The 18,469-nt window shown below is 45.3% G+C and overlaps 1 protein-coding gene across 4 annotated transcripts; it reads right to left on the bottom strand.

The window, feature by feature from the left end:
- Positions 1-224: 224 nt before the first annotated feature.
- LOC144163023 (protein phosphatase inhibitor 2-like) lies at positions 225-17,765 on the bottom strand. 4 transcript variants are annotated; one of them, XM_077693805.1, is made up of 6 exons: positions 17,644-17,765; positions 16,212-16,373; positions 12,395-12,474; positions 8,106-8,250; positions 3,959-4,010; positions 225-928 (listed from the first exon to the last, which is right to left on the bottom strand). In XM_077693805.1, exons 1-4 carry the CDS (start codon positions 17,724-17,726, stop codon positions 8,141-8,143), a joined length of 435 nt encoding a protein of 144 aa, XP_077549931.1. In that variant the 5' UTR covers positions 17,727-17,765; the 3' UTR covers positions 225-928; positions 3,959-4,010; positions 8,106-8,140. The 4 variants fall into 4 exon arrangements, with proteins under 4 accessions (XP_077549931.1, XP_077549928.1, XP_077549929.1 ...); XM_077693802.1 differs by lacking the exon at positions 17,644-17,765 and adding an exon at positions 16,794-17,065; XM_077693803.1 differs by lacking the exons at positions 3,959-4,010; positions 17,644-17,765 and adding an exon at positions 16,794-17,066.
- Positions 17,766-18,469: the final 704 nt, after the last annotated feature.

The following is an 18,469-nucleotide window of genomic DNA, read 5'->3' as shown; positions in this document are numbered from 1 at the left end:
GTCATTAAGGGTAACAGAATGGATCCCTAGAGAAGGCAAGTGTGGAAGGGGGCGGCAGAAAGTTAGATGGGCAGACAAGATCAAGAAGTTGGCGGGGATAAATTGGTCGCAGTTAGTACAGGTCCCAGTTAGTACAGTAATTGGAGATCTATGGGAGAAGCCTTTGCCCTGAAGTGGGCATAGGTAGGCTGATGATGATGATGACAAGAAAAAAAGGGCCAACACATTGGGCACAAATCTGCATCATCTTTAATGGCCGGGGATCACAAATCACAGGGACTTTTCCTAGATGCACCACGCCCTCTCGCCGTCGCGAGCGGGCACTTCACCGAGTCACCACGTGCGGGGCAGTAGTCGGTCGCGAGGAAGACTTCGGGCCGGCGGTCACCACCGACCGGACGCAGTCGCAGTGCTGGGGCCTTCGTCCTTGTCGTTCACCAACACCTCACCCAGTCTGCACCAGGGGGCGACGCGTTCCTTCCTTCCTCGACCCTCAAGCACACACAGTTCATACTTCTCTCACACGTCTCAAGCAGCGGTGGGAAGCGAGAAGCAATCGGGACGGGCAAAGCACTACGACACGGCGTCCGACAAAGACAACAAAAAAGAAAAACAAAATTTTCAATCTCTACGATTGTACACAAGCTTGCGACACAAGCAAAGCTCCGGGAAATAACTTAGGAGTACTTCTGTCCTTTCCCCTACAAAGCGGACACATGTCGGAGGGCTCAAAGGGCGTGTTTTCGTGGGCGGCGGCCGGCGCAGCGTCGGCGGGGACGACACGGCCGCTCGGATGGCAAACAATGAGGAATTTGGCGTCTGGTGGTTCGTAGTGCGGAGCACCTCGAGTCTAGCCAGACGGATGGGTGGGGGGAGGGAACTCGCGGGCAGTGCCGGTATGCCTGGCACCGACCCAACGAGCGCTTTTCTGCAAAGACAAAAAAATAGAGGTGCAAACGTTTCGGGCACTGGTTCTCAAACAGTGGTCAGCAGAGGCATTCCTAAGTTTAGTTTAAGAAGCCTGTCTTGCTCCCACTCTCTCTTATTTTTGTTAGACCTTAACAGCAGTGTAAAAAGTTGGTTTCGACAGTAAGCAGACACACGCTCCTTGCTTGTCTGCAAATAGACTATTTTTCACACGTCATACCCATGTAAAGGAGGAGGCATTTGAGTGCTGCGGGCCGGGGAAAATAGCTTTGACAAGTGTTATTTTTCTTGTCTAAAACGCTTTAAACTGCCTGACTGCTGTTCTGTTTGTATTTCTTTGCATGTTTTAACCCCCTGGAACAAAGCCAATTCTAACCACCCGCAATGTAATGAAAAGAATGTCCACTTTTTTTCAGCTCATGTCAAGTTTCAGCTTAGAGAAGCCTTTCAGTCACAGCTCACAGCACACAGAGCAGAATTCTGACCAACTACTGTGCTCACACGATTTCGACTTGTCGCATTTCAATGTAAAGGTTGAAATCAGGGTAATAAGGGTTAAGAATTTAGCAGTTGACTACTGAAGTTTTTTAAATGTTTTACAACTTAGTTAGTGCAAAATAAAAAATATTACAAGTTAAACTTTGTTGTCACACGTTGTGAACCACAATAACTATCAGAACTATCAAGCTGCACCTATTAGAGCATTTAAACTGCGTAAAATTTATGCCTTCTAGTTTTGCATCTCAGTGTTGTGCTTGCAAGGGTTTTTTACAGACATGTAAAGAAATCTGGTGCAAGCTATGATGTACCACTGGTACGATAACATTTGAAACTAAGTTGCTGTGACTCATAGCCAGGGCCGTACCCAGAAATTTTTTTCGGGGGGGGGGGGGGGGGGGGGGGGTATGAATTTTGGGAAGGGGTAGTTTTGCTCAAAGCAACAGTAAGTATTGTTTACGTGCTGCCTGGAAAAGATTTCGGGAGGGGTTCGAACCCCCAAACCCCCCCTCTGGGTACGGCCCTGCTCATAGCACTCGCAATGAAATAACAAACCTATCAATTGACAAAGAAGCACGTGACTGCTGATTTTGAACCACCAATACTGAAAGTGGCACTATTCTTTCAGCACCACCATGGCATTAAAAAAAAAAAAAAAAAAAAAAAAAAAAAAAAAAAACGAACTGGCAGTATGAAATCTGTATTAACATTGGAAAGAAGAAAAAAAAACTGGCCAGTAATAACCAAATTTTGTGCCATTCATCAAAAAAGCTTTCAACAGCCAGGCTGCTGCTACTGCTGCCATATGCAAGATTTTGACACAGATCGCTTTCAAAGGTTGCGTATAAATTGTTGCCATAACTTGAAATTCCGATACGCAACTGGCTTGGGTGCACTGAGCTTTAACCGACTGCATGCAAAAGACCACGGACGGATGCCAGCATTCTATTATTGCTGGTATGCGGTTTATGCACGCCTAGTCTTGGTCACAATGAACAGCACTAAAGGAGATAAGGCTTCGACAAGGTGTGAGCTACACAGAGTGCGCAAACATAGCCACTGGCACTTGACCTCAGATCCTTCTTTGTTGCACACAAGAATACAGTATGAAGGGAACGACACTGATACTTGCCAAGTGCACATTAGCCAAACTGAAACAGCATGAGCTAAAACACCTTATGCCAAACAGGTTCTGCTGGCAACGTCACGAAACATTTTCATTGATTGATTGTAGGGTTTAACGCTCCAACGCAACGCAGGCAATGAGGCGCGCCATAGTGGAGGGCTCCGGATTAATTTTGCCCACCTGGGGATCTTTAACGTGCGCCGAAATCTAGTACACACGGGCGTTTTTGCTTTTCGCCTACACCAGAAAAGCGGCCGCGGCGGCCGGGAATCGAACCGGCGACCGTTGAAGCGAACCGGCGACCGGCGAACCGGCGAAACATTTTCAGACATGTTTTTTGGCTGTACCTATGTTATATAAGGCCAACATGATTACTACTGGCAATGATCACACTAAACTACATTGTAACTTGATTTTATTTGATTCTGCACATGAGGATAAATAAATACTAGTTAAGAAGAAATAAGGGTAGGCAGTTAAGGAAGCCAAGGAAAGCAAAGGGAAAAATGTGGTAAGTGGTTTATTATCCTTGAAACAGACACAGAATTTTTTTAAGGAAAAAAAAGAAAGTGTAGACTAACCTGCCCGCAGGGTGGGAGCCGATCCCACCCTGCAGGGCATGTTTTTGTACACTTTTTTTCTTCTTTCAAAATAATAATAAAAAACCTGCATGTTTCAAGAATAATAAACAACTAACCACATTTTCCCCTTTGCTTTCATTGGCTTTCTTGACTGCCTACTCTTACTTCTGTCTTAATTTACGGAACCCCTCATTTTCCATTCTGATTCACTACTAGTTAAAAACGTGTTAAAACTAAAAAAGTGGTAATTGGCATGCACATTACATTTTTTTTCCTCAGCAAAGTTTTTCTTTTGAGCCCGTCTGCAAGAAGCATTTCAATTTTACGCATATGGAGGGCTCCAATGGTCCACGCAAAGAACAAAACAAGGATAGCAGATAGCGTTCATTTAATCTCTAGATAACCAGATAAGTGCCATCGCTGATAGTGGTGTTAGAATCAACCGTAGAATGTAATCTTCCCATGAAGTGTAAGCACAAAGTAGCATGCTGCTAGAAAAAGCTTTGAAACATGTGTAAAGAGGTCGCTAATGGCACCTGTACTATAATCCTAAAACAGAGAAGTTTAGGCAGTCTAGATAAAAATCTACATGTACAGATATCTACACATAGATGTTCCAAATTTCTTCCTTCCTGTGCTAAGAAGCAAAGCCTGGACAGTGCCAGGGTATATACTCGACATGTTTACCATCCACTGCGTGAATGCAGGGCTGTCAAGAACGCGGGTGAATCTCACAAAGGCCGGAAGGTTGGTAAGGTCCGCAAGCATCAAAGGTGCACCAATAAAAGGCAATCGCATTGTGCAGTGAAAAAGCAACGGTACCAACCAAGAGCGGTGGTCTGGGCTGTGCGGGCGTCGTCGGCAATTTGTTTTGCACTCTGCGACAGAGACGAGATATGGTACATTTGTGGTACATTTGTGATACATCCGCGGTACATTTGCTCAGTGGGGACGCTTATGTCACATGGCGTTGTAAACTTTCGCCATTTGAGCTCCCTCCGCAGTTGAAAAGGTGCAGTTTTCATGCCGGCATGCACTAAGCTTTCGCAATGAGGGAAGTGTGAAGCTGATAATTTAGTTGTGCTTGTAGCATTTCTGCAGTGTTTACTGCTGTGGGGTAAAGCCTGATATGAAAGCAGAGTGTGATGAACAAGTGATGTATTGCAACAACACCTTATGCCTGCAGTGGATAACTTCGTAGTATAAATGCTGTTCAACCGGTATACCTAGTCTATTTTTTTCTCTCTCGGTGCAAGCGAAGTTTAGGTTTCCCAAGTTGCATTGCTGAATAAGTTTCACCCGCTATATTCAGCCACCTTTGCGTTTTAAGTGCTCTCTGGCGGCAAACTGTACGATCCTGATTAGAGATGTGCGAATATTTCAGCTTCAAATTTAAATTGGGGAATAACTACTTGAATAGTTACGCCCGAAGTCTAAAGTTCTAATATCCAAATCCAAGACTAATTATGAACTTCAAATATTACAAGTTTGTCTCCAATATTTAAAGTCCAGTACTTGTCCCAGCCCCCCACCACATGCCTGCAGGCCTGATTTGCTAAATTTAATACAGCTCAAACTGGCTCGAAATAACTGTAACTACCAGGGCTAAAAGGTGCTTTTGTTTTGTTCTACTCCCGCAAATGGTCACGTAATACAGCCAAACATCGCGATAACGAAATCCCATGAGTACGAAATTCCCGCGGCAACGAAGTACTTCCGGATCCCTGGCAAACGTCCATTGACGCCCATGTATTTCATATCTCGCGGCAATGAAATGTTTTAGGAAAGCGATCCCGCGTGAACGAAATTCGCTGGAAGTCCAGTCGGAATTGTGCCTACCCACCTGAGGCTAACAGTGTCCAAAAATGTTCAAATGCATTTTTTTCGGACTCGAAGTGCGTAAACTTGCCACAGCACACTTGTATTGCCGCCACCATGTTTGTTTACAAAAAAGACCGTGTAGCGGGCGGCCGCGAAGGCAGCCTCACAGCGACACCACCAGGGGGCGACACATGGTGACTCGGGGATCGGCCTTGGCTTGGGCGTATACGCTAGCCGGCTGAACAGCGCATGTGTGTTTGTTGTGTGTGGCAATCGACACACTTGCTCTCAAATATGCCTCTGCCACCCCAAATGTATAAGGTTTTATCGCTACAAGATAAGGCAGCCATCATAGCTTTAGTCAGTGGCCCAGGTGGGCAAAGGGAGGATAGCGGAAACGATAGAGTTTCATACTAATATATACTAGAGGGAAATCTGTCACTGCAGTCGCGGGCCGCCGTGGGCGGTGCCATTGCTGCTTGGCTTAGCCATACGGCTTCTTTTTTGTCTCGAAGCCAAAATCAACAAAAAAAAAGTAACATTTTTTTTTGCTCATCGTACATTAAGCTTCTAAAAAACTACTGACATTTTGGAGGTTCAATTTTATAACAAAACAAATTTAATGAACCATCTACGATAATATTGTTGCCTCTTTGCAGTCATAGCCAACGTTTCAGCCTGTTCATGAGCCATGCCCAGGACAAGTGGAACGTGCCTGCCCGGTACATGACAGTACGCTCGCTGAAGCACGGCTCCCCTAGACAGTGGCGCCAGATTTCCCTCTAGTATATATTAGTATGAAACTCTATGGTGGAAACGAGTTTGGAACAAGGTGTCAGGATGTTCCTCCTCGCCACCCCTTGGTGGGTGAGGGGGCACATTAGGGCACCCTAGTTTAGAACACCCTGCAGCTCGCTCTCCTATTTCGAAAAGCAAGGACACCACTCTTTAATTGAGCACATGCAGAAAACAAAACAGTGATGGCTGTGGCCTGTCTGGACGTCAACAAAGCGGTGCTCACTTATGTGAACAGCATTGGAACAACGAGGTGCCACTTTGCTTGCATGCTTGGAGATGCTTGGTGCTGAGGGCCAAGGAGAAAACGTGCCGACAAGACGAACACGCGGGATGTTTTGGGCGCGTTTTACACGATTCGGTCGTCCCTGGGCACGCACGACGACTAGCACTGAACACTTCTTGTAGTGCGAGAGCTGAGCTGTGACATTGCTGCAAGGTAAGCCTCGCAAAGTAATGTAACCGACTTTCTGAAATAAATTTTCGGTTTGTGACCGTTTTTTCTGTCTATGTTTCATTCTCGCGGCAACGAAATTCCTGCAAAAGTGGATTTTTTGGCTTTCCCCGGTGGTTTCGTTATTGCGGGGTTCGACTGTACTGTCTATGTGACCTCACAGTAGGCGTGTACCAACAAGCGAAGGCACAGCCATGTTTGGACAGAAGGCACAGCAATCACCTCAGCTGCAATTACGCACACGTGACCTTGCATGTGACCTTGAGTTTTACAAGTGGTAAGAACCAAAGGAAGGGGAAGGTCGGATTGCGATGGTGGCTTTCGTTTTGTATCAGCAGATAATTCCTTTTTCACGCTTTTGCATCCCAATCGAAACGTGTGAGAAATGTTTGAAAAGGAGAGAAAAGGCACCAAGGCCCCAAAAAATAGACTAGTGTGCATTTAGTTTCATCTTTTATTTTGGCGGTGGCTTTTATATGGTGCTACAAGACAGCTGCAACAAAATGAAGTTTTTTTAACATTAATAACACAGTGCAACCTATTACACTCATCCAAGTTGTTAGAAAAAGAAAAATTGCAGATTTTACTCAACTATGATTTTTATGGCTTAAAGTGAAGCACTCCATGTTTAGTAAGCTTAGAATGGGAAGTGCAACTAGCACAGAGAGATTTTTAACGTTAGCATTTTTTTTCAGGAGGTTTGTTTGAATTTGAAGCGCCTAAAAATTCTACAACTTGATTATCTGTCCCTGCAATTATGTCAATTAAATTGGACTTCAGCTGAAATTTTGCTACTTGCACACCAAAAATTGTATCTGACAGTTAAAAAATAAAAAGGGAAATAAACCATTAGAAAGACAACGCATCATTGCACAACTATGTCAATGTAAATTTACGAAACAAAGCTCCTATTCGAGCAACAAAACAATACACTCATTTAATTTTTGAACAACAGAGTAGCGCGAGCTGAATTCTGCATGAGGCCGTTTCCGTCCATCTCCTCAGCGTGCAATACAAGCGACTGCCCCAGGGTCAAATCGAGTGAGGTTCACAGCAGCTCGATAGGCCTGTACAGCACAAATTGACAGACCATGGTCGCAAATGTTTTTAAGGACATTAGCCTTTCTTGGGCTACTTAAGCCAGAAAATTTTGATCTGTCTGTTTGCCTGTCCCTTGATTAAGCCACCCGGCCAACAGTTAACAGAATACTCGAACACTATGTTTACATAGGAAAAAACATTGCACACTAAATTTGGTGGAAATCAGACTTTTCAAGATTCTTCATAAAAGAAAAGAAAAAAGGCATAAATTGATGCAAGACATCAATACATAACTCGTATTTGCAGTGTTCTGTTAATTAAAATACTTTGCTACATTATTTCCAAGTTAAAAATGACGCACTGAAAAGAATGTTTTGACCCGAAACTACAAAATGCGCTGGCCCCAGACCCTAGACGTCGTGGTGGCATTTCAGGAAGTCCTACGGTAACGAATGGTTCCAGTAGAAACAGGCATAATTGACGAAGACATCAATACATAAGCGGTGTTTGCAGTGTTCTTTTAAAATGCTTGGCTGCATTATTTCAAGGTTAAAAATAACGCACTGATAAGAACGTTTTGACCCAAAACCACAAAAAGCGCTTGCTCCAGACCCTACACGTCGTGGCGGCATTCCGTGAAGTCCTACAGTAACGAACGGTTCCACTAGAAGCAGTGGAACGTGGCAAAATTGAATTGACTTGAGCAAACCCCCCCTGTGTTTATCGTGGGAAGAGTGTGAGAGGCTGGCGGGAAAGAGAAGAGAAGGCAGTTGCGTGGCAGAGGCAGCAGAAGACAGCAACCGTCTTTTGACGCCCCTTGCAGCGGAGCGAGCAGGTGAGAGGCCAGCCTCTTCTACCTCACCTTATTACAGGCTCGTGCCACGGGCCTTGCCAGTCCTAGTCGTCGTCGTCGTCTCCCTCGTCATCGTCCGGTACCGTTCCCGGCGCCCGCTTCTCCATGAAGTAGTGCTTTTTCCTCATCTCCTCAAACTTTCTGTGCTTCGCCGCTGCAGCAAAAGCAAAACAGAGAAAGAAGCATGGTCACTCATGCGGTATGCACAACAACAACAGCAACAACAAGGAGCAGGAGGAGGAGGAGGAGGAGGAGGAGGAGGAGGAGCAGAAGAAGAAGAAGAAGAATGAGAAGAAGAAGAATAAGAGGAAGATGAGGAAGAGGAAGAAGAAGAATGAGAAGAAGAAGAAGCAGAAGAAGAATGAGAAAAATAAAAAGAAGAATGAGAAGAAGAAGAATGAGAAGGAGGAGGAGGAGGTGGAGGAGTAACAACACAGACACATTCACGGTCAATTCCTGTGCCAGCATAAGGACAACCTGAAGACCGATCATTGCGAGAGACTGTTTCACTCATCAATCGCTGCCTCTTTTAATCCTGCTTCTTGTTTCGGTAAAACCTGCTTAACTCTGTTGCTTAAGAGTGGGATTTTTATCATACTCATGACATCATTTTTCATTAGCGAATAGGGGAGTCAGGGTGATACCTATGACAATGATGGTGTGCTGTGATCTACGTGCAACGATGTCTGATGCTTTAGTGTTTATACGGAATTAAGAAACTGAACTTTCGAGGGCACTCGCTTGTGGTACCCGCCGTTTTCGTCGCGCACCCAGTTGTTCTGCACACTGAACTTTAGCTCGTAGAGCGAGTGTGATCTAAATGCCACAACTGCGGAGCGCCTAGATTGAAGCCAGCCTCCTTTCTAGAGCTGCCCAAATTGCAGAATTCAAGCTCAAACAGAGGCAAAATAGTCTCAAGTAGTCGGTTGAAACAATCTGATTCTAGACTGGAATACATCGTAGAATTTGGGGTTCAACAAGACAAATTAAACCATCAAATCTGCACATGTGCCTGCGTAAAGGCTGCACTTTTGTTTCTCACAACTGTTGCCGCCTAGCGCATGCTAGTATATCGATGAACCACGAAGTGCGTGAGAAACCCCATACAATTGAACTGATATATACAATAAATAGCTGCAGCCCCATTAACTCCACTTTACGTCATGTGGTAAACTAAGCACCTCATTACAACGCTGATAATCCCTCCGTTATTGGCTATAACAACTGAACCCTATGATATGTGGCAAACTGAACTGCTTATCAGTACGATGCTGATTGTCTCTGCCAGTCATAACAACAAAACCTCATAATAAAACCTAAGTTAACTTGAAGTATAGCGCCTATGCCTGTCCCTCATTCAAAATTTTTTTTGTGGTTAAAAGTCTAGATCATGGAGTACAAACTACTTCGTACCTGTACACGTTGTCAAAATATAGCATTCAGAAACATATGCGAGAAATGCTCCACACGGCTAAGGGTCCCTTACGTGCGTGAAGAATGTTTGTAAACACGGCAGGAGTCGCACGGCTCTTCAGCGCTCCGCATCTTTTATCTTTCCATTAGCCAGAAGACGTCCACAACTGCTGCCGCCCGAGTTGCCCCACTCGCAGTTGAGAAAGTGACATCCGAACTGCCCCCCTTATCTCGTGCTGGCCCAGAGGATAACAGGGGCAGGGAAGATGTTTTTCAGACAGCTTTTAGGTCAAAAGAAAGTGCCGGCGCTGCGTCGTTATAGCCGAATGAACCGGCTCCTATTAATATTGAACGCGATTAATAAACGTAAACGCACCTACGGCAATTACTTTAAGGGGGACACCACTGTTAAAACAGCTTCCTTTACTGTTAAGTAAACTGTGTGAAACTTGTCAGTCTTGCTGCTTTTTCCACACTGATTTCAAATACGCCATTATTTCTTGAGTCAGTCCCCACACGATAATACAACATAATTAGACATTTTTGGAGGAACAATAGAGAAAACAGTGCTAGTCCAAGAGCTGTAATCTTTATATTTTTCACTAGCCTCCTCAGTCCCGGGGTACCCAAATGGGTACCACAACCATAAAGGCAATAGCTTTCCCCCATTCGAAACTAGCGTGTCAGAAGTTGTCTCCCCGCCAAAAGCAGGCCTTGCTTTCACTAAGCCCCTCTAGGTGGCGCGATGTGTCCAGGAATCTCTGAAGAGCGAGGCGCCGAAAATGGCTTTCAGCGGTGCGAGCGCTCGAATGCGTCCACCAGGTAAGAAGACCCAGAGTACCCAAATGGGTACCATCAAATTTTATAACTTTCGTATGCTTTTCTGCTATTGCAATTTTTTTGCACTTATTTCTATGGACAATGAACCAAATAATAGTGTGTTGTAGCATTTTTGTAGCACTTTCGAAGCATTGTAGAATTTCGAAAATATTGGCTCTTGCATTCCACATGCACTGAAACCCAGAGTACCCAAATGGGTACCATAAATTCTATTACTTTCGTTTGCTTTTTTGCTACTGTAATTTTTTTGCATTTATTTCTATGGATATTGAATCCAATAAAAGTGTATTACGAAAGATTTTTCTATTTCCGCATTCTTGGGTCTGAAGAGGCTAGTACTATGAACCCTGGTGAATGCAGCAAGAGAATCGGTTCTTTGATGTACCGCTTCGAACTAAATTTTACTGCTCCTTAAAATTTGGTGGCACCAGTGGGAAGGAACCATTTTGAATGCCCATTTCAAACAGCAGAGTTTAATGAGCTTTACAATTAGTTCGAAGCAGCGCATCGAAAAACCGATTCTCTCATTGCATTCCACAGGGTTCACAGAATTGGAAAATACAAAGATTACAGTTCTGTGACTAGCACTGTTTTGCCTATTGTTTCCCCAAAAATGACTAATTATCTTGAATTATAATGGTAACTAATTGGATGACTGAAAAAATAATGGCATATTCGAAATCAGTGGGAAAAAAGCACCAAAATTGGCTCGTTTCGCAGCGTTCCCTTGAAAATTAAAAGAAATTCTTTAAGAGCCCCCTTAAAAAAATAATAAAAAGGAAGTCAAGGAGGTGATGCGGAAGGTTTCGTCTATTAGGATGGCGGTGGTCTTTTCTGTGTGTTGCACTGAGTCGGGTCCGCACGAGCACTGGTATAAAGAGAGTCTGCGCTGCTGTATAGTCACATTTCTGGTTAAATAAGCACACCTTAAATGACCTTTTTCTGCCCAGCCCAATTATATAACAACTGCTTAGTGGCAGTTCATGATCGTTACAAGTAGGTCAGACTGCACCCCAAACTGCCAAGGTACAGGATGCAATGGACAGACAACTTGGCTTATTCCCAGGCCCTTGTTACGTGCATGCACTTTGGCATTTACAAAGATTGCACGCGTACCCAAACCCGGAAAAACGTGCGCCAACGATCGCCCACAAGGAGCTTGGTGGTGGCCCCACCTCCTTTGTCAGATTTTCACTCCTTCATCACTCCTTCACTCACTCTCATAAAGCAAGAACTTTCTCAGTGGAAATGACGGCGTCCTGTCAAAAAAACTGATGCATTTCCCCATAGACGGGTTGGTCGATCTAAAAGCAATCTCTGGACACATGGAGCGTGCGCAAAACCAAGCTTCCACTGTGTCAAAGCTTTCACTGGTGTTTGGAGTGGGCATTCGAAATGGTTCCTGGCCACTGGTGCCATCAAAGTTTAACGAGCCGTAAAATTAGTTCTAAGCGGTGCATCTTTAAAAAACTGCTTCCCTTTATTGCATTCACCAGGGCTCGCGGTATTGGAAAATATAAATATTGCAGTTTTATGACCAACACCGTTTTGTCTATTGTTCCTCCAGAAAATGGCTAATTATCTCCAATTATCTTGGGAACAAATTGACTCGCCCAAAAATTAATGGCATATTTGAAATGAGTGGGAAAAAAAAGCAGCAAGACTGGCAAGTTTCACAGGCTTTACTTAAAAATTAAAAGGAGCTGTTTTAAGAGCCCGTTCCCCCCACCCCCCTTTAAAGAAAATCACAATAAAACAAAGAAACTGGAAGGTGTATCTGCTGCAATGGGCACACCATGCAGTGCCACTGTGTGTTGGTGATAGCTACAGCTTTCACAGTGCTTCCAGGAATGAAAAAAAAAAAAAGAGTGAAAGCCTCTATCGATAGGGTTGCAGGGCCCCTTTATTTAGGGCAAGCCTTACAACGCGTCCTTTGCCTAACAAAAACAAGAAACTGCCCCAACTGCTGAAAGCTACCAAGCACCACAGGTGCCAGCCAAAAACCAGGCCCCGCAACGCACGCCTACAAGACAAGCCTCGCTCACCTGCCTCATCTTCTGCCATCTTCTTGAGTTCTTCGGGAGACATTGTTGCTTTCGGCGGCTGTGCTGCGGCCGACTGAATTCTGCACACGTAAGGGAGGAATGCATGAAGTGTCGGGGCTCTGTCCAGGTGTGCGGCATTGTTTCTGTCACACCAGCTCATTGCTTAACAGTCAATCCAACGCAACTTTGGTTGGCCAATGAGACTTATGCTGCTACTTTCAATACGGCTCTGTTGAATCCGGATATAACGAACCAAAATCCCGTCGGAGAAGAGCTTGATACATTAGATAACTAGATCTATAAAATGCACAACACATAACAGAAATTCTTTAATTAAATGGATTGCTTACTATGCACCATAAGTAGGGTTGTTCCTTTTCGGGCAAAATCCCCCGTTTCTTACACCCAAAACAAGTTTCGGGAGATTCGGGTTAAACTTGATTTCTCCCCGAATGGACCTTTTTATTAAAGGAGCAATCTGCACAATGGTGGTCTGACGTTCCGCTGTTCCCAACCAGTACTTGCTAGAAGCAAGCCCCACAAACACACCTTCCGAACTCATTGGGTATCGAAATAACTCTACCCCCTGCAATCTCAGACTGGAAAGTGCTACCCTGACATTATTGTGCCTAGCCAATGGAAGCTCTGTTGTCGAGAGAACCTTCTCCCAGTCGAGATACGTTCAGCGATCAGGCAGGCCTCGAACGAAGACCGACAAGTTGCGCAAGCAGATCACAATAATGTATGCAAACAAGGATGAGGAAACAATCGATGACCAGCTTTTCGTGAAGAAAATGTTTCATTTGCTAGAAGTTATCAATGCTATTTACTGTCATTATTTATTCATTTCTAAACAAATGCCCAATTTCGGAGAACATTTAAAGAGAATCCTGAAGTCCCCCCCGATTGCCAGCTTGAAATAAACGCCAATTTTGGCCCGTTAGAGTAAAAAAAACTCACGATACCTTTTACAATACACTGCATGTATTAAAATAAACTTAGTCCATCTATTGATTTAACCTGAAAAAAAAAAACAATTTCGGAATGGCTTCACAAAAACCAGATTTCTCCCCAAATATCAGTTCGAAAAATAGCGCCCATTTTTACCCTCCCGATTTTGAAAAAATATAAAACCTGAAAACGAACAACCCTACCCATAAGCAATCGTTCTGTACATCCGAGTTCAACATAGACAGGTTTGACTGTACCCATCAACATCTTTGCCTGATGGGTTCTAAAAGCTTGGTGGCGAGAAAACAAAAATACAGCTAAAATTTGGGGAGAAAAAGACAACTTGAAAAAAGCGGCAGTGGGAAAGACACACACAATGAAAAAAAAAAAAAAAAAGCAGTGGCTAAGCTCGGCTACGCCAGGATATACGTAGCGTGAGATAAGATTCAGCTGGTTCTCCTTAGGTCTCCTGGTTGTCTAGGATTAGCTTATGCTTACAGCTGCTTCAATGACACACACACGGTATACGCATTATGTGACACATGTATATTTATCAAGCGGCTCCGGCGCAGCGTCACGAATCGCCCCAGAGCTAAGCTGGTTCCACCGGTGCACGCCAACGTTGCTGCGACGCACGAGCCATCGGTTCCACACCCGGCCACACCTCGCATGATCATAAAGTGGACCGGGCCGCCATGTGCGGAATGGAGGTCGGCAAAGACGGTGGGCGCGTGGGGTGCGTGAGAGACGCCGGGCAGCAAGCAGCGTTCTGTGCGCCGTGTGACGTCACTGCTCCTAGAGCTTGCGCAGCACAGCTCTCCAGGAGCCACACGGAACTGCTCAACCTCGGCCAGTGTAGCTCACGCAACAAGACATACATGCCGAGGCAGGCGTACACTAGCCCTTTCTCGTGGAATGTTATTTAAGCACGGGTTTTTCTCACAATCCACCAACTAGCCCAATTGCATTTCCACTGGATAGCAGTAGCGGCTGAAGCTCTTTTTCGCAATTCCGAAGTCCCAGATATGTTTAATACAAGTTAGTTTCGTCCGTTCATACTTAGAACGCACACAAGTTTTCACTGCAAGGTGACATACAAAAGGAAAGTAGCACCCCTGCTACACTAGCATCCGAATGTCATTCGGATCAAATGACATTTGACTCAAATGCAAAGTTTTGCTGCTCCACTGGGTTTTGAAATTCCACTCAGCTCAAATGACATTCGAGCCAAATGAGCACCCAGACACACATTTGAGGCTTTCTACTGCCATTTCTAGCACTCACGCATAGCATTCCAAGTCAGCTTATAGACAAATACATTATTAACATACTTAAAACAAATAAAATATTCTTAATTGTGGGACTTTATGTACTTCTCGTTCACTTTAATCGTGATATCAAGATGTAATAACTCTCAGCGCCAGTGCGAGCAAGCGACAAACCAGTGTGGCCAGACAGCACAAAAAACATCGATTGCGATTCAGAATTAAGCAAAAACAGTGTCAAGGCTAATGCTATTGATAATTTGATATAATTTTAATGCCAAAGACTGCTGCTAAATTTGACTGTTGCATTATTGTGTAAAAACAGAACTCGACAGCAGCAGCGCCATGCAGCACGGCAAGCTTTTGTCAAAGCTTTCAAATGCCATTGAAATTGTAGTGGAGTATGGCGGATTCTGAATGGCATTTGAAGCACACTATTTGAGTGAAATGACATTTAGTTTAAACGAGATTCGAACCCTAGTGTAGCCGGGGTATAAGCAACCCACGTAAACAGCAAATAGTACCTCCTCATAAACGTCACCGTCTACGACATAAAAAACCACACAGTGACGATCAGCATCTTTTTCTTTTCTTTTTTCAGGGCAGTTATTACTCAATTTGCCCCCTATCAGCCGGCAAAAGGACGCATTGATGTTTGCCACTGCAACTGCACTCTATTATAGCGGTATGGCTTGCGACCTTGAGATGGTTAAAAGGGCCATGAGGACAAAATACAAGTTTAGGTCATTCGAAAGATTGCCTCGTTAGAATCGTACTGACACCACTTTTAACACACACTTCGTTCAAATAAGCTACATAATTAGGAAAAAAGGGAATGGCCGTGCGACCCACTAGCTCATTTCCCGCAACAGAACCTGTGATGTCATATGAGCCCAGCTGTGCTGGCCGAGGCCAGCAAAAGCAAACGCATATTAGGCACGGCTTATAGGCTTGCCGAACGAATTATTTGCGCTTAAATGTAATGCATATTCCTTTTACAGCAGTAAGAATGGTGCAGTAAACGTTGAAAGTTACGAAAATGCACGTAAGCATAGAAGTACCGATGCGCACTGCTGTTGGTACTGGGCGCACTACGCTTGTTTTTGCTGCACAGCACTCCACCGCTTTGAAGTTATTTTACGCAACACTGGTCGATTGGCGTAAGCGACGTTGTCTTACGCGACACTGTTTGTCGAGGATACCCCATGTTTCACGAAACGATTGCTTTCTACAGTAACAAAAACAAGCCAGGTGCAAATACGCTCAAAAACAAAGCAACGGCGGACAACGGTTCGTGGATGAGCATAGTAGCACCATCTGGGAGGGCTGACGGCAAGCAAGGCCATGGACCCAAATGACGCAGTGGAAGTTCGCTTGAATGCACGCGCTTATGACTTCACTGCTGACGTTGCGAAAACACACAATTTGGCGGGACAATTAAAATTGATTAATTTCTCAGAGAATACAGCATCATTTGCTGCCGGATGTGCGCTGAAGACACTATAAAATGCAAAATCTTATGAATAAAACAAACTTGTATTCTGTCTTCATGAGCCCTTAAATGTACAGAAGCCACAGGTGAGGGAAGAACCTGCACTAACTTTTGCGCTAGGACTTCTGCACTGACGGGACCCTTTTCGTGCGACATGTCGTAGCTGTACGGCGTCTTGGGCTCGTCGATACTCATGAAGCCGTAGGTTTTGTTGGCTGGGTGGAAGGTCTCCTTGATGTTCTTCTCATCCCACTTGAGGTCTTGCGTGCTCCTGCAAAGTGCACAAACTTAGTAACGGATCCGTGGAGTCACCCTCGCTGGCTCCATTTTTACCGTACAACGGCAGGCAGAAAACGACGCGTTCGTTCAATGCGTACACGCTAGTTTGCAAAGCCATCACAGTTGTAATCACTCGCAACAGGTCGACCTTGACACATTGCAGCTCGACCCCCATGCCCAAAATGCTCCTTATCCAACTCTCATGCACCGTAAAATTTACGTTAAAATCCCTGTTGACTAAAACTGTCCTAAATATGTAGTTGGTAATCAAAACTAAACGATAATAAACTGCAAGCAGACGGAGACTTGCGCCGCACGCGGGAAACCACGCGAGGCGTTACCTGCTACAAAAATTGCGGCCTCGACAAAGGTACGCAGTTAGTCGGCCGCTGTACTCATGTTACAAGCTTACGGCCTTGTCTCGTAGCTTCCCGATGGTTTGAGGATTCCGTGCGAAGGTCCCGGGCTCTGAGCGTAGCGTTGCCCGCCCTGATTATAGGCTTGCTGCTGCTGCTGCTGGTATCCCGGCGGAACGTTTTGTCCTGGTTGCAAATACGCACGGTCTAAGTACTGTTCGGGAGGGTACGGTTGATACGGGCCCCCACCCGGCGGATAATGGGACATCGTTTGCACATCGGCGCCGGCCCACCGACACCAACGGGCCGCCGGTGCCGCCCACTTGGTCGGTTACTACAACGGCACATACCCAGCCGGGAGATTGGCCGCGAAATACGGGGTCCTCTAATTAAAAAAAAATCACTACAACCCACAAATCGCTATGCGCCAATGTCAACGGAAGCTTGTTGACACAAGATCGCAGTTCCGTCAGCGTTGATGCATCAGAGCCGCCTCTCCTGCGAGCGAAAAAAGCGTCGGTAAAATTAGCTTTAGCCTCACCATTCCCTCTTCGTCTTCTTTCCGAGAAAGCTTAAAAAGTATGAACTCCGCGCTCTCCCTTCGCGGTAGATCCAATGACATTCACGCCACCACGCACGAACGGTGGTCCGGAGCGCGTGGTTGGCGCGACCTGAAACTGTATCCCTGGAAGAAGCGGCTTCTTGGCTCTAACCACACAACCTGAAGGGATTAACAAGTGATGTCTCCACGGCCCATCCCGTCCAGCGCGTCCTCTCGTCTACGACCAGCTTCCAGCGATCGCTGCTACGACGGCGCTGGGCGGGTGGAGAGCCGGAACGCACTTGTCACGAGGAGAGGACGGTTGCTGAACAAAGTCGGCATCTGCTGAAACAAGTTACACTTACTGACGTCTAGCCTCGGTGTACTCGAAGCTGCTGGATGGCTTTAGAATTCCCTTAGCAGGCCTCTTCGCTAGTTGCTCCGCCATCTTTGGGTGCGCTTGAATAAAATCAAGAGGGAGAGAGAGACAAAATGGAGAGGATATTGAAAAGAGCTGCTTTTGTGGAAGCAAAAACACAAGTTGACACTCAATGCGCTCTAAATTAACAGTTTAGGAAAAAGAGCCTTACCAAAGGATATTCCCACTGCATGAATACAAGCAACAAAAACAAAAACTAGAATTGACTCGTTGGAATTGACTAGCGCTGGTAGCGCCTCTTACGGGTGGTTTTGCCGCCTAATTCAAATTCAAGTTCACTCTCAAACCGTTCAAACTCTTGTGCGAAGCGTTCCCACGACTTCAAGTGCTTCTTGAGTGCTTCTCACCTGACCTTAACAAGGTAGACCCGCCTGGTTTTATTGGCATCGGAAAAGTCAGCAAAATATGCGAGAAAATTGAGAACAAGGCACTGACTAGTATCAAGTACTAGTAGCAAGAAACCCGCGTATGCCTGGGTTTCTTTGTGTGGCGCTTAGCGTGACCACCGGATCTGTGTTGTCGGGGCTGAGTTAAATACTCGTTTTCGGAGTGGAACACGCACTAACTGCGCGCATCCGCCATGTGCAATACTGGCTCGTAGTGGTCAAGATCGAATGGAGACTGCAAACTAGCTGTTGGGCGCCCGTGAGGCTCCCTTGCATCCCTACCCGTTAGGTCATGGTGTCAAGCAGATGCCGTCGTTACGGCCATTCAATCATAGCTCAAACTAAGTCCCAGGATAACGCGTGCAA

This window comes from Haemaphysalis longicornis, unplaced genomic scaffold, assembly GCF_048455015.1.
Source record: "Haemaphysalis longicornis isolate Haplotype H1 unplaced genomic scaffold, Haemaphysalis longicornis Haplotype H1 scaffold_12, whole genome shotgun sequence".
Classification (NCBI taxonomy): Eukaryota; Metazoa; Arthropoda; class Arachnida; order Ixodida; family Ixodidae; genus Haemaphysalis; species Haemaphysalis longicornis.
This window is presented reverse-complemented; position numbering and strand designations above follow the sequence as displayed.